At 47.3% G+C, this 21,047-nt stretch overlaps 2 protein-coding genes across 5 annotated transcripts in view; one reads left to right on the top strand and one right to left on the bottom strand.

Moving 5' to 3' along the window:
* Positions 1-345: 345 nt before the first annotated feature.
* On the bottom strand, positions 346-7,617 carry zrsr2 (zinc finger (CCCH type), RNA-binding motif and serine/arginine rich 2). 2 transcript variants are annotated; one of them, XM_061226430.1, is made up of 11 exons: positions 6,817-7,617; positions 6,514-6,593; positions 6,098-6,185; positions 5,761-5,869; positions 5,225-5,311; positions 4,281-4,319; positions 3,713-3,828; positions 2,596-2,809; positions 2,413-2,468; positions 2,006-2,115; positions 346-1,751 (listed from the first exon to the last, which is right to left on the bottom strand). In XM_061226430.1, the coding sequence occupies exons 1-11, from the start codon at positions 6,870-6,872 to the stop codon at positions 406-408; spliced, it is 2,301 nt and encodes a 766-aa protein (XP_061082414.1). In that variant the 5' UTR covers positions 6,873-7,617; the 3' UTR covers positions 346-405. The 2 variants fall into 2 exon arrangements, with proteins under 2 accessions (XP_061082414.1, XP_061082415.1); XM_061226431.1 differs by lacking the exons at positions 6,098-6,185; positions 6,514-6,593; positions 6,817-7,617 and having other exon boundaries at positions 4,281-4,375; positions 4,611-5,311; positions 5,761-5,822.
* Positions 7,618-8,056: 439 nt separating this feature from the next.
* phka2 (phosphorylase kinase, alpha 2 (liver)) overlaps positions 8,057-21,047 on the top strand; it is a 28,388-nt gene continuing 15,397 nt past the window's right edge. For all 3 annotated transcript variants that reach the window (XM_061226134.1, XM_061226136.1, XM_061226135.1), the window contains exons 1-18: positions 8,057-8,234; positions 8,618-8,711; positions 9,569-9,727; positions 9,836-9,883; positions 11,982-12,150; positions 12,747-12,829; positions 13,446-13,526; positions 14,318-14,416; positions 14,963-15,109; positions 15,858-15,911; positions 16,614-16,736; positions 17,978-18,073; positions 18,157-18,264; positions 18,497-18,575; positions 19,377-19,511; positions 19,594-19,703; positions 19,877-20,021; positions 20,301-20,379. In XM_061226134.1, the coding sequence (XP_061082118.1) occupies positions 8,634-8,711; positions 9,569-9,727; positions 9,836-9,883; positions 11,982-12,150; positions 12,747-12,829; positions 13,446-13,526; positions 14,318-14,416; positions 14,963-15,109; positions 15,858-15,911; positions 16,614-16,736; positions 17,978-18,073; positions 18,157-18,264; positions 18,497-18,575; positions 19,377-19,511; positions 19,594-19,703; positions 19,877-20,021; positions 20,301-20,379 (1,793 nt within the window). In that variant the 5' untranslated portion in view covers positions 8,057-8,234; positions 8,618-8,633. The remainder of the gene's footprint in view (positions 8,235-8,617; positions 8,712-9,568; positions 9,728-9,835; positions 9,884-11,981; positions 12,151-12,746; positions 12,830-13,445; positions 13,527-14,317; positions 14,417-14,962; positions 15,110-15,857; positions 15,912-16,613; positions 16,737-17,977; positions 18,074-18,156; positions 18,265-18,496; positions 18,576-19,376; positions 19,512-19,593; positions 19,704-19,876; positions 20,022-20,300; positions 20,380-21,047) is intronic.

The following is a 21,047-nucleotide window of genomic DNA, read 5'->3' on the forward strand; positions in this document are numbered from 1 at the left end:
CACGCAATACTGACCTTTGAACTAGAGTAGGTCAGAGTTCACCTAAACTTATCTAAACTTCATGTATAATAAACATTTTTAAGATATTGTCATATTGTGTGATTTAAAAAAAATAGCAACAGAATAAAATTACATTTTAGATGCAGCTCACTAGTGAGTTGTGCTATTTTTAGAACAGGCCTGCGGGCGACTCATGTGGTCCTTGGAATGAAATGTAAACCCTTGAAAATGTAGATTTAATTAAAACTTGAGTGCAGTTGTGGCAAATAGATGGGAGGCATTCATGAGTCAACACTGGTATATTGGTGTATTAATAAACACACAGAAGCTCTTCAATACGAAACGTATTATGAAAATAAGCTTTATTTACACATGCTATTAATCTATGAACTGGAGTCGTCCTGTTTAACTGGAGATTGCGTTATGGTTGCGGTTGAAGGAGGAGGTGCTCTGCTCCTCTGCCTCCAGCGGGTCAGTGTGGCCTCCTGCCTGCTGCGCCTCCTTGGGGAGGTGCTGGAGGAGGTGCGGCTCCCCTGGGGAGGGTTCTCCTGGGTTCTCCTCGTTCTGAGGGGAGAGGGACTGGCTTGCGGGCTCTCTGGCATTCTCCTCACCCAGGGGGGAGAGGGGCTGGCCTATGGCCTCTCTGGGGTTCTCCTCACCCAGGGGGGAGAGGGGCTGGCCTATGACCTCTCTGGGGTTCTCCTCGTTCGGAGGGGAGAGGGGCTGGCCTACGGCCTCTCTGGGGTTCTCCTCGTTCGGAGGGGAGAGGGACTGGCTTGCAGCCACCCTGGGGTCCTCCTCGTTCGGAGGGGAGAGGGGCCGGCTTGCGGCCTCTCCCTCAGACAGGCTCGACCCCGCGGGCGAGACGCTCCTGTTCTCCCTCTTCTTCTTCTTGCTCTTCTTCTTCTTGCCGCTCTTTTTGGAGCGTTTGTGGCGGCGCGGAGCAGGACTGCCCTCCGAGGGCTTCCTGCCCCGTTTGTCCACCGGCTTTGGGCTGCCGGTGCCGCTCCTCCGCCTCTTCGCTCCTTCCGGACCCTTCCGGCCGGGCGACCCGTTCGCTGCGTCCCCGTCCTCACTCGGGGAGGGGGAGCGACGCTCCTGGCCTGACCTCCGCCCTCGGACACCGCCTCTCTCCGACTGCTGCGGGTCCCTGCTGTGACTCAACCTCCCGCGACTGTGACTCCGCCCCTCCCTGCTTTGACTCCGCCTCTCCTTACTGCGACTTCTCCTATCCTTACTGCGACTCCTCCCCCTGCTGTGACTCCGCCTCTCCTCTCTGCAGCTCCTCCCTTCCCTGCTTTGACTCCGCCTCTCCTCTCTGCGGCTCTTCCTCTCCCTGCTTTGACTCCTCCTCCTCTCCCTGCTTTGACTCCTCCTCCTCTCCCTGCTTTGACTCCTCCTCCTCTCCCTGCTTTGACTCCTCCGCCTCTCCCTGCTTTGACTCCTCCTCCTCTCCCTGCTTTGACTCCTCCTCCTCTCCCTGCTTCGGCTGCGGCTCCTCCTCCCTCTGTAACGGCCTCGCCACCTGCCGCCCCCGCTCCTGTCGGGACTGCGGTCGTAGCGTCTGCTGGACCAGGGTCTCCGCTCTGAGAAGCGCTCTGAGAAACGCTCGGAGCGCGACCCGGTGAAGGCGCCGTTGGGAGACGTGTGCAGATCCCGGTCTGCCTCCCAGAATTCCCGGGTGGGGTTCCTGTACACGTGCAGGAAGTTGCAGTGCTTCCCTTTGGGGCACTTGTTCCTGTCGAACAGCCCTGACAAACAGAAACGGGGATGAAAAGATTAATATCATAAAATACATTTGAGGAAAAAAAGGCATCAATATTGTCCTCACGTTTAGGCTAAACGTTTTTTCGGGTGATTGTTTAACTTGCCAAATATGTGATCTTTCCCTAAATCTGTTAACCATTTCCTGGTTATAAAAAACTAAACAAATGATTAAAAAATGACAGCGTACTGTCACTGTAGCAGACCTGCCTGTTGAAAGAGACATTCACATATGGCTTACCACATATGGCTGTCTTCCATCTTGTGACGGGCGAGAACTCGCACTGCAACTGCTTTCCTGCGTAATATCGGCCATTAAACTTGACAAAGGCCTCCCGACACTGATCCTCCCTGGAGAGAGAGAGAGAAATAGAGAAAAAGAGGGAGGGAGAAGGGGAGAGAGGCAGGGAGAGAGAAAGCAATTATAAAATGAAGTGGCTTGAAATAAATAAGCTGCATAAATCAAGTTGTCTTCTCAGACATCGTCAGGGTAGGCCATGGGTGCCTTTGGGTGTCAGATAGTATTTTTGCTAAAAGTAGATGTTCGACATCTTGCTGTGAGTCAAGCCATTGCAGCAGACGGCCGTGCTTAGAACAAGCACAGACATACAGTACAGAACAAACAGGGCGTTTTTATTATGCACTTACGTCTCGAACTGGACGTACACATTCCCCCTCAGGTGAGGCTCAAAGTTGCAGCTCACCTGTAGACACACGGGAATAGTTGGAATAATTTGATATATGGGAATAGTTTAACAAATCAACTTAGCAGTAATGTGTATGATCGGTAATGCAACATTGGCAGCCATTCCGCCCTCTTGGAACAGTCACCTTGAACTGCACCACCTTCCCGACGTTCCTGAACTCGGGAAGCACGTCCTGGTAGAAGTCCAGGAAGTGCTGGTGCACGTCGTCCTCACTGTACTCCAGGCTGGCGTCCGTGTCGTAGTCGTCCCGGTGCACCTGCTCCATGCTGAAGGTCACGAACATGCCCTTCACCATCAGCGTGGTGCTGGCGGTGGGGCGCACGTGAACGCGGGAACACCTGAGCCCACAGAGGGGAGGAGGGGGTAGGGCTCAGCACAGTCACAACAACAACAACAACAACCACCACAACCACAGCTACAACCACAACCACCACCACAACCACAGCTATAACCACAACCACCACCACAACCACCACCACCACCACCACCGCCACAACCACAGCTACAACCACAACAACAACTACAACCACCACCACCACAGCTACAACCACAACAACAACCACAACCACCACAACAACCACAGCAACAACAACCACAACCACCACCACAACAACCACAGCAGCAACAACCACAACAACAACCACAGCAACCACAACAACGCAAAGCTAGCAGTCACAAGTTACCCAGGGTCAGAAAGATGCTACCAGTCCGTTTACTGGTTAGGTTATCGTCTACAGCTTGTTTTTATTAGTTTGGTCCCCAGACCCAAATGTTTTCTTTTTATTTGACCCTTATTTGACAGTCCCACGCCCAATATGAAGAGGCAATATGAACTGAATCCCAAGGGTCTTGGTTTTGGCTAAAATTTAGTCCGGTTTTTAACTGGGGCTCAAAACAATAGTACAGCAGTTATTTTGATCGGTTGAAAAGCTGTAAGTTTGAGAGTGCCATACGGCACTCTTGGTACTGAAAGGGTGAAGCAGCATCACAGCAGAAGCTTGACAACTTATAGTCAACACCGCCAATCAACAGCCAATCAGGGGTGTGTGACATCTCTGACTGGTTCATGGATAACTGCCAAATCTTCAGAATTGCACTGCAGGGCCTGCCTCAAGACAGTGATGAAACGGCTTCTCGTTGGTCAATAGCTGGATTGATGGGCACTGGCCTTCAAAGTAAAAAAAAAAGAAAAAAAGTGTCGCTCAAAAAATGGACATCCAGACCAGTTTCCAGCCCCTTACCTGTCTCCAAACCGGCAGGATCCCGTTTTGAGGAAGAAAGGGCAGTTCGCCCTGTCCTTCTCTGTCCCATAATCCACTGGGGCCTCAGGGTTCTTCCATGGACCTGTACTCTGAAGCTGTCCACAGAGAAAGGGTGGGAAGACCACGCACACGTCAGAAATGTCCTCAGCGCACGTGACACGGCATATAGATACGGACTCACTGCACAGCCTGCCTCACAGGCTTTCATATTAATGTGCATATTCCTATGCAAGGAATTATGACAAATCCAAGCATTATGACATAAATCAAGGATGCTTAAATTAAGTTATCTGTATCAATAAACAGTTAATTATGTAAAATTGGCTGTTTTCCTCTGTACTAATCAAATGTGTAATTCCAAATCAGATTCACAAAGTCCGCATTTATCTCGTGTGGTTTTTCTCTAAACTGAGGTTGAATTGTATTATAGCAATGCCGTTCTACGAGTGTGTCCTGCTTTAAACGCACCTGAGTAGATAAGCGTACCTGGCTGACCCCGTTTACACAAGCACAGCTATGTAAATAGACACACCTGGTTTAGACATACCTGGCTTTCAGCTTGGTCCAGCATTTTCTGTACCGCTTCCTAGAAGTGGTGCAAACACAGGACTGTTGAGAAACCTGCAGTGGGCTAGCAGATATCTGTTACTGCGCGTTAAGAACCCAAAGAAGACCAGTACAGTACAGAACAGGACATGAATCCACATGTTTGTCAAATACAATATAATTAATGACCAGATATGCACATTTCAAATAAATGACATTTTAAAATCAGTTACTGAAAAGAAATTCCTACTCAGGACATTTTGTTGCTGGGTTTTTCCTTATCAGCGTTGCCCCAGCAACCCCCAAAAAAGAAGGCAAGAGAAAAAGATACATGGTCTCCTCCTGGCAGCAGGAACCTGCAGGACAGTCTTTCTGTCTTTGTGTGCGTGCGTCTCAGTTAAGGAACAGCATGGGTGGACAAACTGCGTGCATACCAATCATATGCTCTACTGACAATTAACGCAAAACCCACAGACATCACTGCGTTTCAGCCAACGGGACGAGAACAAACACTGTAGCTTGGGCATCAGGTGAACAATGGCTCAAAGGCCAAAAGGCCTGGTGCCCACCCTACCTCTGTGCATGGCCTCGCTCACCCATCAACCCCATCAATTAAAAACCAAACTCTACATCAAAGTTGATTTTGACATTACTCTGACGGCCGTTATGAATACACTACAGACTTCAACTTTTGGCCAAAGGTCTTCAGCTTAAAATAAAATACAGTTATGGTTTCAAGGTACCAAGAACCTTGGAAGCACAGACATTGCGTGCATTTCTGAAATTAAAAGCAGGTTGTGGCTGGTCTGAATTCTGGGCCATGCGTATGAATCAGGCGGTGTTTTTAAGCACTGGGGCTGAATTTCTCCGGCTTCAGGGCTGGGATTTAAGTGGAAAGAGGATATGTGTTGCTGGGTTTCACTAAGCCCCTATTGCACAGATCACCTCTCTGTCCATCTTCTCCTGCTGCTTCCGATCCCGCTCTTCCTTCTCTTTCCGCTGCTGTTCCTCCCATTCCTCCTTTATCCGCCTCTGCGTGGAAAAAGGAAACCGCTTAAGAGGTTAAACATTAATGTGAGGGTCAAAGGTCACCGAGGTTTGCTGACAAAAACCATGATCAACAGACCTCCGAATAAATCCAGGCTGCCCAAACCCTGTTCCTGGTGATCTACCATCCTGTAGGTTTTTCACTGCAACCCCGGAGAGCGCACATATCATTCAGAGATCTTGTTGTTCAAATTAGGGTTGAAAAGAAAACCGACATCCTGTAGATCTCCAGTTTTTTTTTTTTTTTAAAGCACTTTACTGAATGCAATTTGTGCTACATAAGATATTCCTATATAGCTACACTGATATTTAATTACAGCCTGGGAATGTCTACTTCAGCCTGGGAATAATGCCTATTACGGAGTGGGAATACTGGCCGTTTCTCTTGCTCATATTTGGTTAGGTTTGATCAGCTGAACAGCGCAATCCTGTACCTCCTCATCCTCCCGTCTCTTTCGCGCCGCGTCCTCCCTCTCCGTTCTCAGCCGGAACTCCTCCTGAGCGAGCGCCTCTCTCTGCAGCCACTCCTGGTGCAGTCTCTGTCTGAATCACACGAAACACGACCACAGTAATAAGTCGCGTGATGGCGACAGCAGGCATACAATAAAACCGTTGGTACCATTCATCAGGGTTAAAAAAAAAAAAAAAAGATATTAGATGAAAGTCCATTCCGCCCACAATTTCAAATGAAAATGCAAACGCGGCTTTTGGGAATTACAGATAGATACACATAAATTAGTGCATTTTGCAACATCAATACAATCCCCTTACCTTTCCACTTCAGCCTTCCTCTCCTCCTCTTCGTCGTCATCGTCATTATCATTATCCGGTACGTCTCTTGGCTCATCCTCTAGTAATTCTAATAATATTTATATTGGGAAAAAAATTGTGACATACTTCATTTAAGACCCCATGAGGTCTACGATTGGGTTTTAATACATCAGCTGGTGTGCTGCGTAGCCATTTAGCTTGTGTAACCTAAACTAATCAAGTTGCAGGTTTAACCACGGCAAAAGTGTATGCATTCTTGTTAAGTTCCAAAGATATTACCGGTGGAGATGTAGGTTTTAGGTTTAAAATCTTGTAGACTAGTCGCGAGTTGTGATGCCCAGTGTAATGTAATGTCGCATGCATATTTCACTAAAATTTCACACGTTGATAGCTAAACGTAAGCTCGCCAAACCTACCCGAATCTCTGAGTTTTGCGAGGGCTTGACGTTTTCTTTTCCTTTTTTCTTTCTTAAAGGAGGCACGACGTTGCTTTTGACTGAAAAATAAACAACACGTTTTCACGAGACCCTACCAACAGCAACAGATGTTAGCTTGCTAAATGATTAGCTAATGCTAGGCAACGACAGTGAGTTTACGAGGTTAAAATGTTGACTAAACGACTATTGACAAGAACCACCTTTACAAAGCAGGAAAAATGAAATAAAATTAGTATATTGTTTCATTCTCGATGTAAAACATGATTCAATAGCTTATTTTACCCGCGTTGTTCACGTTTCTGCATTGCATTTCCTCCAAACACGACTGTGTTCGCCATTTTTGTATTCTTCCTCTATGGTATTTTAACGACGAATATAAACTGCAACGGCAGCCACCTACTGTACAGGAGGGTGAACTGTGAGATTGCGGTATCGTTAACACTGCTATGGAATTGAATGTTTCTGCGTGCAGTTTTCCATAGTCATGACTTGTCATGTGACTTCACCTGTTTTCCACCCCCCTTAATGTACTAACGTTATGGTAGCCATGGGTAGCTTCTCTTCCAGGTGCGGAGTGACTTGTTATGGGCATATTTTCATCAGTAGGAATGCCAAAGAATTGTGCAGTCAGGAGAGTTGAGTTTCTTTCTTATAGCAAGAGTTGAATAGTGCATTCATCCTCCCTAAGTATTAACAGATTTGATTGTGATTGATCATTTGTTTTGGATTTAATAATTGTTATACTCTACATTATTTTGCACATCTGTGTCAAACATCCTGGTTCAGGAATTTGAATGTAATGCTTTAATTATTTTTGTGAATAAGAACTTTTGTGGCTTTTAGGTTCAGAATTTCACATTTTCAGGATGAAACAGATAAACCGGATTTACAGTGAGTTATTCAAAGCTAAGTAATCCTTAACTTAGTTTTCAAGTGGTGATCTCACTATACTTTTGACAATTCTGCTCTTGTCAGGAGTAATCTCAAACTGTTCAATGTCCCAAATGTGAATCCTACTCAGTTATTGTAGCCCTGCAGTCACAGTCACTTGGACTGTTCACCCTTGTTGTAACAGGAAGATGAAGTACCCAGCCAAACATAGTGTGCTCACTTTCTGTTACAACCACTCGCCCATTTTTCCCCACAGAGACTGGCCCCTCCTTTCGAACCGGAATCCACAGCACTTTTGTGCACACTGACGTTTGTTTCGCTATTATATATAGCCTACTTGAGTGGCATACCACTGTTAATATTTATCAGCTAGACACGGCCCAGGTGTTGAGTCGGTTCAGAATACCAGAATGCCTGGCTGCTGAACTAGAACATTTCATAACACAATAGTTTCTGTTCTCTGCACGTACTGAATACAAAACGGCAAAGAAGAATTTACAGACTGATAACTGTAATTAAGTGCCATTCTAGCCTACAGCATTGTACGGTACAATCTCACAGCATGACATTGATTATTTTCGTAAATGTAAACAAATTTGAAACGAAGAGGGACCCGAAGACAAGTGTCTCATATCATAATATCAACAACGATTTAAAATACTGTACAGCGATCCAATGTAAACCTTTGGAAGCACGATGACGTCTTCACCCATAGTCCTTTGCGAATATCTGAGCATCCTAGAAAAATAGTGGAATCGGGGCATCCGAGGGTACAGAAACTGTGGTTTTATTGGGAGCACGCAGATTGGGTGAGTTGACGTATTGCGTGAATAGCATGACCTTTAGACATTAGACAGTCGCTACATGATAGTATTGTTTCCGGGACGTCAGCGTTCGGGTTTTTATACCAGTAATGTTAGTCTGTCTCTATATCCCAGATCCGAGATTTAATCAGTGCCGCATCTAGCCTACTGATTATCAAATGCAACTTACTGTAGCTCGCTGGAGACGAAACGCTCTAGCACAACGTCGCTGGTTGGATTGTGCAACGCGTATACTTACCAAAGCAAAGGAATGTTCTACCATATTAACTGTGTGATGTTCTTATTCGTCGAGCTAGTTAAACGTTAACGATGCTATAACGTTTTTAGAAAAAGGAAAAGGGTTCACCTGTTTCTGACTGTTGTATCAGTTACCCTCATGGGACGATGCGGAGTCGCAGCAATTCTGGAGTGCGCCTGGATTCGTACGCACGGCTGGTGCACCATACTATATTGTGTCATCAGGTACGTTTCTATTAATTGCATTTGAAAACAATACCGGTCTCCCATAATGTTGACTATTTTTGTTACTTTTATCGCTCGCAATAAGTAGCGATAAATATAATGTCATAGCCTGTTTACCCCCTTCCCAGAAAACAAGAATGTATGCTGTAATCTTTAATTATTTGTAATATTATAGCGCAATCTGAATAAAGAGATGGACTGTCACAACACTGATGGTTGTGTGTGGCTTTACAACGATTTTAAAAGTGAGGAATTATGGTATGTTTTATATGTAATTAATATATGGGTGCCGTGGCGGTGCAGTGAATAGCACTGTCGCCTTATAGCAAGAAAGTACCGAGTGGAGACTATATTGGCCGTAGATGTGAATGAATGATTTGTGGGTCCTGCGATTTGGCGACCTGTGGCGGGTGTATTTCTCCCTCTCGCCCATTGCATGCTGGGATAGGATCGAGCCCCCCTGCAACCCTGACTAGGAATAAGCGGTTTAAGAAAGTGGATGAATGGATGGATCGATGGAAATTCATATATGCTGCTGAAAAATAATCAGTCAGCCACCCAATGTTATTTTGTATTCGTGTACTGCATGTTATGACACAGTGCCTCGCGGTGGGCATTTTCAAGAGGGAACTGAAAAGGATTGAATCAGTTTCAATTAATTGTGCTGTATTTGCTTTTAAGAGGTGTGGGAATGATGAACATTTTTTCCCTGCGCATTCTGTGTTCTCTTTCTGCTTGTATTCGGAAGGGCTGCCCACTGCGAATTTGCGGAAGAACATAACTGTAAATGGCCGTGTGGCAAAAAAGTAGGATTGCTTTCATGGGTTTATTCATGTTCCGTCCGCGTCGATGAAAAGAACCCGGTGACGGGACTGCTCCCGGCGAGCGAGCACAAGAAGGACGCCTGGGTGCGGGACAATGTCTACAGCATCCTGGCCGTGTGGGGCCTGGGCATGGCCTACCGCAAGAACGCCGACCGCGACGAGGACAAGGCCAAGGCCTACGAGCTGGAGCAGGTGACCCAACCAGACCGCCCAGAGTGACAGCTGTTTGCCCCCCCCCCCCCTCCCTGCTGGATTCGGACCCCCCCCCCCACTAATACCCGCGCGTTTGTGATTCTGCAGAGCGTGGTGAAGCTGATGCAGGGTCTGCTGCAGAGCATGATGAGACAGGTGAGCACGCTGGGCTGCGTTCCTGCCCTAATCCTCTGGTATTATTAGACCGCCTTAAGTACTGTGGGCTGAGCACTAATCCCAGCTGGGGAGAGCCTGCATTCTGTGGGCTGAGACAGTGCACTGCATTCTGTGGGGGGGTGAGACTGCACTGCATTCTGTGGGCTGAGACAGTGCACTGCATTCTGTGGGCTGAGAGTTCACAGCATTCTGTGGGCTGAAACAGTGCACTGCATTCTGTGGGGGGTGAGACTGCACTGCATTCTGTGGGCTGAGACAGTGCACTGCATTCTGTGGGCTGAGAGTTCACAGCATTCTGTGGGCTGAAACAGTGCACTGCATTCTGTGGGGGGTGAGACTGCACTGCATTCTGTGGGCTGAGACAGTGCACTGCATTCTGTGGGCTGAGAGTTCACAGCATTCTGTGGGCTGAAACAGTGCACTGCATTCTGTGGGGGGTGAGACTGCACTGCATTCTGTGGGCTGAGACAGTGCACTGCATTCTGTGGGCTGAGAGTTCACAGCATTCTGTGGGCTGAAACAGTGCACTGCATTCTGTGGGGGGTGAGACTGCACTGCATTCTGTGGGCTGAAACAGTGCACTGCATTCTGTGGGCTGAGACAGTGCACTGCATTCTGTGGGCTGAGACAGTGCACTGCATTCTGCGGGCTGAGACAGTGCACTGCATTATTCCACTGCAAATCAATCCAGTGACCCACTCATTTAGGAGGGCCTTTTGAGGCATTAGTGTTTGTGTTTGTATTTGTATTGCATTTGGTTTTATTTAAGGTAATGGTGTTCGTTCTTGAATAACTAAGGATTTTGACGATTTAGATCAATTTTGTTGCATATTGATAACGGTCCACAATAGCTTAAAAAGTGTGAATCTATTAACATTCAGATAATCTGGATACATTTGGTTTTGCGCCTCTGGATTAAATTTGTGAGGACATAATATTTGTAACGGAGGAACATTCACCAGGGAACATTTCCCATGCGATTCTGAGAAATGCCTGATTTGTCCTCTTCAATTGTGAATGAATGCCATTTAATCTCCATTTTGGGACTTTGGCTGGTCACGTCCCCCTCTTGAGGAATGTTCTTGTATTGAAGTCTCACCAAATAATCTTCAGTGAGAATAACCAGCTCTGTATTTTGCACACTTTCTATTACCACTAGAGGGCAAGTAGACATGAAGGCCGACAATGAAACATGATAATAAAAAATAAAATTATTATTAAGGAGTAATAAAATTCAGATTTATTTTCAAGTACATTATTGGCCAGTTTCACAGAAACATACAAAACATAGCCCTAGACTAAATTCAATTTCGAATGGAGATTAGCCGTACAAAACTAATTTTAGTCCCTAGATCTAAATGGTAAATGGCAGGCATTTATATAGCACCTTTATCCAAAGTGCTGTACAATTGATGCTTCTCCATTCACCCATTCATACACACACTCACACACCAACGGTAATTGGCTGCCATGCAAGGCCCCGACCAGCTCGTCAGGAGCATTTGGGGGTTAGGTGTCTTGCTCAGGGACACTTCGACACAGCCCGGGCGGGGGATCGAACCGGCAACCCTCCGACTGCTGGACGACTGCTCTTACTGCCTGAGCCATGTCGCCTCCAGATCTGCGTCTGTGTCTGTGAAGCCGGCCCTATGTATGTTTTGGAAATATTACCTCTGAGTCCTGCATTCTGTGATGCGTTCATGTAAATTGTTGGACTATTTCCTGGCAGTTTAAAACGAATTTGACCCCAACGTGTGCGGGTGATTTGAGATTGTCCTGTCCACACTGGTTATCACGGCTGTGTCTCGCGACGCTGGTTGAGAATATGAGTGTTGCTGCAGGCAGCCTGTAGCGAAGTGGTTAAGGTAAGTGACTGGGATGCGCAAGGTCCGGGGTTCTGATCCCGGTGTAGCCACAATAAGGTCCGCACAGCCATTGGGCCCTTGAGCAAGGCCCTGAACCCTGCATTGCTCCAGGGGAGGATTGTCTCCTGCTTAGTGTAATCAACTGTACTTCGCTCTGGATAAGAGCGTCTGCCAAATGCCAATAATGTAATATGTAATGTAATGTACTGCAGGTTGCCAAGGTGGAGAAGTTTAAGCACACCCAGAGCACCAAGGACTGCCTGCACGCCAAGTACCACACCCCAACCGGGGCCACCGTGGTGGGGGATGACCAGTGGGGGCACCTCCAGGTGGACGCCACCTCGCTCTACCTGCTTTTCCTGGCAGAGATGACCGCCTCGGGTAAGCAGGGTCAGGAGACGTGCTGCCAATTTTGGAGAATTAGTCTCCACCTCTGGCTGCTTTTTGAGGAACGCTAGGGCACCTATGGCTCAGAAGGACTCCCCCCCCCCCCCCCCCCCCCCCCCCACTGTGTATTTTAATATTTGCCGACTTTTTGTAAAAAATTTGGAGGTGGGTGCATCAGTTTGTTACAGTTGCACACCGAGGACTGGGTCCTGCCAAAGCTGAGTTTGGCCGGCTCTCGTGGAGCGGCATAATTGGCTCGCCACTCTGAGGGAGGGACTCGGCAGGGGCTAGTAGGATTGCCGCATACAACAGTGCCCCAGAATCAAGGTCACAGGCTATGAGACTAATTGGATTAGGTAGGGTACAATTGGCTACCAAAGTGAGAGAAAAAAATAATTTTAAATGTTGGAGGTGGTTTTGGGGAATTTCAATGGGCGGGGGTTTTGGCAACACTGATCAGGAGCACTTGTAGCGCAGGGCACGGCAGCCATCTTGCAACACCTGCTCAGTTTCCAGATGTGTTCCCTTCTTTGGGTTTCCATGACGCCGGCGTTGACTCTGCATCGTCTCTGTTCCCGTCTGCTCTTTAGGTCTGCGGATCATCTCTAATCTGGACGAGGTGGCGTTCATCCAGAACCTGGTGTTCTACATCGAGGCCGCGTACAAAGTGGCTGTGAGTGTCGAGGCACTCCGAGGCGGTCGGCGTGCTCCCCCGCGCATATTAAGCGATCGCTGCATTTGTGATTCTAATGATTCAGTGCTCTCTAAGGACCCCCGCAGGCTGTACTGACGGCATTGTAACAGCCCCAACATTTACAGTCCGCCAATATTTACACTGTCCTGACGTGCCCTTGCAAATTTAAAATACAAAATTCACCCCCCCCCCCCCCCAAGAACAAGATATATGCAGTATATTGACAGAGATTACTGGCACAATAAAAATAAGCAACAACATGTGGAACGCTGATTGCTGCGATTACTTAGATTTTAGTCCTGTGGAATGGTTTTTCATCTCTGTTTTGATATACAGAAGCTAGTTAATAATTAATAGAGACGTTTTTTAAAATGCTTTTACGTTTTTTGTCATCGGAAAGAAAGTAATTCTTCATGAGATAAATTAATTATTAATGTTGCGGTGTGGAACAATGTAACCCTACCCGTTAGAATATTTTTTGTACCTTCATACAGAGAATCATTTTCAACTGAGGCAATCTTGGTGGGAGCATCATCTTGTTATGTAACTGTTTGCAATGAATGATTACATTAATTCGCTCTGCGCACTTGTGTAGGATTACGGAATGTGGGAAAGAGGTGACAAAACGAACCAGGGGATTCCGGAACTCAACGGAAGCTCTGTGGGAATGGCCAAGGTATGTGAGCAGGGAACGTAAGCTCCCCCTAATCCCCGTCTAACCCAAACCCCCACCTGCACCACCCTCGTGCCTCAATCACCCCTCTCCACGCACACCCCCCCTTCTGCACCCCTCACCCTGAAATCTACCCCCTACCATCACAGCCACATTCTCATTCCTATTCCCATCACATTCCCATCACATTCCCAACACATAACATTCCAGCTTAACGCTAGCAGCGACCGCTACCGCCTGTCACTGTTGCATTTCCCAGTTGAGGCAAAGCGTTGGAGACGCGGTTCTGCTGTTGAAGTAATTCACAGTAGCTGCTGAGTCATCCATCCCAGAGCCGTTCTCTGTGCCAATTTATGAAACGCTGGCAACACTTGTACCGACGAATGCCTGATGGGTAATATTTTCTTGGCAGCTTCAATGTTTGCTCAGACCTCACCGTTTCATAGCCTCTCTTTAAGAGGGACCCACGTACGATGTCACAACTGTGGTTCTGCCTGGGGCAGCCTGTAGTATAGTGGCTAAGGTGCGTGACTGGGACCCGGAAGGTTGGTAGTTCATTCGCCGGTGTAGCCACGATAAGATCCGCACAGCCGTTGGGCCCTTGAGTGCGACCCGCATATCTCCAGGGGGGATTGTCCCCTGCTTAGTCTACTCAACTATAAGTCGCTTTGGAGAAAAGCATCAGCTAAATAACAAGTTATTATTACCATTATTATTACCACTATTATTATTATTATTATTATTATTATTATTCAAATGGCCATGATACTCAGGGGTCCCTGCTGTCTCCACAGGCTGCGCTGGAGTCTATCGACGAGCTGAACCTGTTCGGGTGTCACGGGGGCCCAAAGTCGGTCATCCACGTCCTGCCCGACGAGGTGGAGCACTGCCAGGTGAACTCTGCGGAACATTCCAGCCCCGTGTCCTGCGCTGCACTCCGCTGCGGAAGGGAACTCCTTGGGGAACGCATTCCCTGGTGCAACATCCAGCTGTGGCCAGCTTGAAATACCAGCTACCGGCTGTTTTCGAAACAAAGCTTGAGCTGGTCAAACCGTGTTGTGTATGGAGCTGGTCTAACTGTTCAGTGAGCTACCAGCTTTTTTCAAAACCTAGCTTGAGCTGTTTTTTTTCAGCAGGGTTAGCTTTTGATATGAGGGATGTGCATCCAAGAGATGACGAAACTGAACTGAATACATGAGGGTCTAGGGCAGGGGTCGGCAACCCTGGTCCTGGAGAGCCGCAGGGTGTGCTGGCTTTCGTCTCCACCTTAAAATAAGCAAGCGACTCAGACCCAAGAAACCAGGTGAGGTGAGCCGCAGCACACCCTGCGGCTCTCCAGGACCAGGGTTGCCGACCCCTGGTCTAGGGAGACAAGACATTTTGGGAAAACATTTTTTTAATCTTAATCTTTTTTTTTTTCTTTTTTTTTTTCTCATCAGTCGATCCTGTGCTCCATGCTGCCCAGAGCGTCCAACTCGAAGGAGATTGACGCCGGGCTGCTGTCAGTCATCTCTTTCCCCGCCTTCGCCGTGGAGGACGCCGACCTGGTCAACATCACCAAGAGCGAGATCATCGCCAAGCTACAGGTCAGCTGACCTTGCTGAGAATGGGATTATCATCGGGTTACAGGTCAGCTGACTTCGCTTAGAATGGGATTATCATCAGGTTACAGGTCAATTGACCTTCACCGCTGAGAATGGGGTTATCACCAGGTTACAGGTCAGATGACCTCACTGAGAATGGGGTTATCACCAGGTTACAGGTCAAATGACCTCACTGAGAATGGGATTATCACCAGGTTACAGGTCAAATGAACTCACTGAGAATGGGATTATCACCAGGTTACAGGTCAGATGACCTCACTGAGAATGGGATTATCACCAGGTTACAGGTCAAATGACCTCACTGAGAATGGGATTATCACCAGGTTACAGGTCAAATGACCTCACTGAGAATGGGATTATCACCAGGTTACAGGTCAAATGACCTCACTGAGAATGGGATTATCACCAGGTTACAGGTCAAATGACCTCACTGAGAATGGGGTTATCACCAGGTTACGGGTCAGATGACCTCGCTGAGAATGGGATTATCACCAGGTTACAGGTCAGATGACCGTCACTGCTGAGAATGGGGTTTTCACCAGGTTACAGGTCGGGTTGGGTTTTTAGTTAGTCATCAGCAAGCCGTGGGCAAGGTGGTCAGAATCACCACCAGTGTGAGGCAGCAGGCTCACCCTTCAGTGCAGAGATTCAGTGTCTATGAAGTCTTTATTTTTCCACTTCCATCTAACGCCTGAGGTTGAATGTCACACGTTATTTGTTCTCTTTTCAGGGCCGGTATGGCTGCTGTCGGTTCATTAGGGATGGATACAAAACTCCAAAAGAGGTACAGCTGTCTGTCTGAAGTGCCCTGGTCTCTGACTCAATCATTTCTGTACAGGTTTACAACCTGGAAAGATGCCTGTTCCACATTTTGGAACATCTTGCACCAGAAATTAATTCAAAATAATTGTCAATAATTGCAATAATGACCAATTCCTCAAGCATTTAAATGGTAATTTCAAATTGTTCTGCATAGTTGAGCTTGTATGTTTATGTTGCATGTTTATGTCACCAGCATCAGTTTAGAGTAGATGCATTGCTGATGGACGTTATGATCTTGTTATTATATGGAAGGGCAGATAACACACACTTAGAATGTATACATGACCAGATCTGCATTGCATGTGCACAAAACTGATTCCAAAGAAGTTAAAAAATTGGCTGCAACAAATACATTTGTACATATGACAATGCTGTCCCTGAATGAATGCTACAGTAAATGAACCAAGAAAGTAAATTAAAACGAATCAGCAAAATTTTTACAGAATCATTTAAGGATAGAACACAGTTACTGCTGTCGTGCTGCTCATGTTGACACTCTGCATGAACTGCTCCCACACACAGATGTGATGTGATGTGCTGAGAAGTCTCTCTCCCATCCTGTCGTTATGAATCATTGAGGATATTTGTCATAAACTGCCCCTCTGTGTCAGTGTCGACCGGTCCGTGTCAGAGCCGGGTGACTCCGCGCTGTGTGTGTTTCCAGGACCCCAGCCGTCTGCACTACGACCCTGCTGAGCTCAAGCTGTTTGAGAACATCGAGTGCGAGTGGCCCGTGTTCTGGACCTACCTCATCTTAGACGGCATTTTCAGCGGAGACCGGGTTCAGGTTCCTTTCCGGACTGTCGATTTCATTAATATTCAATGTTTTAAAAATATATATTTTGGGTTGTCTCGGTGGTGCAGCCTGTAGAGCACTGACCGCATGCTCATTGCGAGCCGCGACGTCAGCGGTTCGAATCCGACCGTCTGACATTTGTCGCATGTCTTTCCCTCTCTCGCTCCCATTCTTCCTGTCTCTCTATACCAGGGGTCGGCAACCCTGGTCCTGGAGAGCCGCAGGGTGTGCTGGCTTTCGTTGTTGCTTGGCATTAATTGATCAATGAAAGCCGTTGATTACACAATTAACTCACCTCACCTGGTTTCTTGGGTCTGAGTCGCTTGCTTATTTTAAGGTGGAGACGAAAGCCAGCACACCCTGCGGCTCTCCAGGACCAGGGTTGCCGACCCCTGCTCTATACTATACTGTCCAATAAAGCTGAAAAAGGCCGAAAAAAAATATCTTAAAAAAAATATATTTTAACAAATCATAATAATATTAAACTATTATTTATACAGAAACTTTCACTCGATGGGTTTGCAGCCTAAAGTGCATACAGAGAGAGAAGACTAATATAAATGCAATAAATAGGAATGACTGTTGTATAATAAAACTAAAAATAGATAAGAAACAAATATAGCTGATAAAATGGTGTGAATTCTCCTACAATTGAAACTAGAACTCATGAAACACTTATCATTTTTAAAGCCTAAATCATGGTATTGGATTCAGTTCAGTTACAAGTATTATTTATTGTTAGTTGTTATGACTGCCAATATAGACACAAAATATTAGTAGCCTTTTATCAAGAAACACATTTTATTGAGCGAGTAAATTGCAATTATTTATGATACATATGATATTGACACTGTGTTAGCATTGATGTGTGAATATCTCCGCAGTGTGTTCAGTAAATCACTCCCCATTAAATGGTTGGCATTTATATAGCTCCTTTATCCAAAGCGCTGTACAATTGATGCTTCTCACTCACCCATTCATACACACATTCACACATTCACACACCAACAGCGATTGGCTGCCATGCTAGGCACCGACCAGCTCGTCAGGAGCATTTGGGGGTTAGGTGTCTTGCTCAGGGACACTTCGACACAGCCCGGGCGGGGGATCAAACCGGCAATCCTCCGACTGCCAGACGACTGCTCTTACTGCCTGAGCCATGTCGCCATACACTGTGGTACCGCAGTACCTGTGGTGTTGTTTAAGCCTGTCTAACGCGAGGCTGTTGGCAGGTGGAGGAGTACAGAGAGGCCCTGGATGGGATCCTGATCCGGGTGAGGAATGGCATTCGCCTGGTTCCAGAGCTCTACGCTGTTCCAGCAGAAAAGGTACGAGTCGCAGACGCACACGTTCACCCACAGAGAGACTGTTCCAGTGCCCTCCCAGAGCCCCTAAGTGGATTATGTTCCAGGTGGAAGAGGAGTACCAGAACCCCCACACCGTGGACAGAGTGGCCCTGGGCCAGCTGCCTCATATGTGGGGTCAGTCTCTCTACATCCTGGGCAGTCTCCTGGCGGAGGTAGGAAACCCTCTGTGTTTGTGATGATGATGACGGTGATTGACTTTGATAATAATTCTACTCCTTTTTTTTAAATTATGTTAACTTTCCAGATAAGATATTCCTGTATGGTGTAGTCATATTCATGTAACATTCTCTTCTGACCAAAAGCCGATGACCTCTGACCTGAGGCCTATTCGTGGTTGGCTATTTTGTTTGTGTGCTAGCAATTTGTGTGCTGTGCTATTTTAAGGGGTTCCTGGCCCCTGGAGAGATTGACCCCCTCAACAGAAGAATGTCTACGTGCTCTAGACCTGATGTAGTTGTGCAAGGTGTGTGTTCCAGAAAAGCAAGATACTGCATTCTTTTGTAGCTCAATTGAAGTTATATACTGTATAAGTAATCATCATTTTTAGACAATTGTCTTTGAAATGAAAATGAATTAAATGAAAGCAAACAAATGAAATGTGTGTGTGCGTGCCTGTGTGTGTGTGTGCGTGACTGTGTGTGTGTTTGTGTGTGTGCCCATGTGTGCGTGTGTGCCTGTGTGTGTGCCCGTGTGTGTGCCTGTGTGCACGTGTGTGTGCACGTGTGGGTATGTGTGTGTGTGTGTGTGTGTGTGTGTGTCTGTATGTGTGTGTGCCTGTGTGCCTGTGTGTGTGCACGTGTGGGTATGTGTGTGTGTGTGTGTGTGTGCCTGTGTGTGCGCGTGTGGGTATGTGTGTGGGTATGTGTGTGTGTGTGTGTGTGTGTGTGTGTGTGTGCGTGTGCCCGTGTGCGTGTGCCCGTGTGCGTGTGCCCGTGTGTGTGTGTGTGTGTGTGCGTGTGCCCGTGTGTGTGTGCCCGTGTGTGTGTGTGTGTGTGTGTGTGCGTGTGCCCGTGTGTGTGTGTGTGTATGTGTGTGTGTGTGTGTGTGTGCCCGTGTGTGTGCCCGTGTGTGTGCCCGTGTGTGTGCCCGTGTGTGTGTGTATGCGTGTGTGTGTGTGTGTGTGTGCGTGTGTGTGTGTGTGTGTGTGTGTGTATGTGTGTGTGTGTGTGTGTGTGCCCGTGTGTGTGCCCGTGTGTGTGTGTGTGTATGCGTGTGTGCGTGTGTGTGTGTATGTGTGTGTGTTTGTGCTCGGGCCTGCCTGCAGTGTGTGTCGTGGCAGAGTCGGAGCAGATCCAGGAGCTGTTGAGAGAGAGCGGGGTGGAGGTGCAGACCGTGGCGGAGGTTCTGCCCATCCGGGTCATGCCGGCCCGGATCCTCAGTCACGTCTACGTCAAACTGGGTACGCTCCTCTCCCGGCACATCCCCCCCCGGGCCTTCCTTTCCGGAAAACAAGCATCCCATGCTGACTCCTCTCCCCACAGGGTACAGCAGGAAGCTGAATTTAAGCGGCCGGCCCTACAGACACATCGGAGTCCTGGGGACGTCAAAGTTTTACCAGATCAGAAATCACACCTACACCTTCACTCCGCAGGTAACAGGACAATGAGCTGTGTTTGTGTGCTGCCCTTTGCACAGAACAAATAGCACAGAGCACTTAAACTAATAATAAACAAATTCATTTTATTATTGCCGCGCATTGTCTTCAGCATAGTTGTTTTGGCGGGTCGCTTGGCCTGATTTGCCTGATTTGTGTTCTGCGTTTAGTTTCTTGACCAGCACCACTTCTACCTGGCTCTGGACAACCAGATGATCGTGGAGATGCTGAGGACGGAGCTGGCCTACCTCAGCTCCTGCTGGAGGATGACCGGGCGCCCGGTCATCACCTTCCCCATCACCCACAGCATGCTGGGTAAGCAGCTCATGCCCCCCACGGCATGCTGGGTAAGCGGCACGGATCACGGACTCTCTCACAAGAGATGGCACTCAGGCATACTAAGATGGTGTTTGATAATATATGTAGAATTGGAGCATGGCAATTGTATTGTCTGTGTATTAGCATATTTACTCCACCTCCCCTCAACGCCCGACCAGGCGATCTGTCGGGAACGTACAGTGATAGACACGATGTGTCCTCCAATCAGCAGTGCCGTAGGGAATGTACAGTGATCCACGCTGTGTTCTCTTCTAGTGGAAGACGAGGACAGCATCGAGCCATGCATTCTAACCACCCTGAGGAAGCTGCAGGATGGATATTTTGGGGGAGCCAGGTCACATAAATAAACTCATTAATAAACATAAAACGATGATGTGTTGTGTGTAGGGTGATATGTTGTGTCGGGTGAGATGTAATGCGAGATTTTGTATGCAGGGTGAGATGTAGTGTGAGATTTAGTATGCAATTTAGTATGCAGGGTGAGATGTAGTATGCAGGGTGAGATGTAGTGTGAGATGTAGTATGCTGGGTGAGATGTAGTGTACGATGTAGTGTGCTGGGTGAGTTGTAGTACGCAGGGTGAGATATAGTGTGTAGTGTGAGATGTAATATGCTGGGTGTGATGTAGCATGCAGGGTGAGATGTAGTATGTAGGATGCTGGGTGAGATGTAGTATGCAGGGTGAAATGTATGCTGGGTGAGATGTAGTGTGAGATGTAGTATGATGGGTGAGATGTAGTGTGAGATGTAGTATGTAGGGTGAGATATAGTGTGTAGTGTGAGATGTAGTATGCTGGGTGAGTTGTATGCAGGGTGAGATATAGTATGTAGTGTGAGTTGTAGTATGCTGGGTGAGATGTAGTGTGAGATGTAGTATGCTGGGTGAGATATAGTGTGTAGTGTGGGATGTAGTATGCAGGGTGAGATGCAGTATGCAGGGTGAGATATAGTGTGTAGTGTGAGATGCAGTATGCAGAGTGAGATGTAGTATGTAGTATGCAG

This window comes from Conger conger, chromosome 17 (genome assembly GCF_963514075.1).
Source record: "Conger conger chromosome 17, fConCon1.1, whole genome shotgun sequence".
NCBI lineage: Eukaryota > Metazoa > Chordata > Actinopteri > Anguilliformes > Congridae > Conger > Conger conger.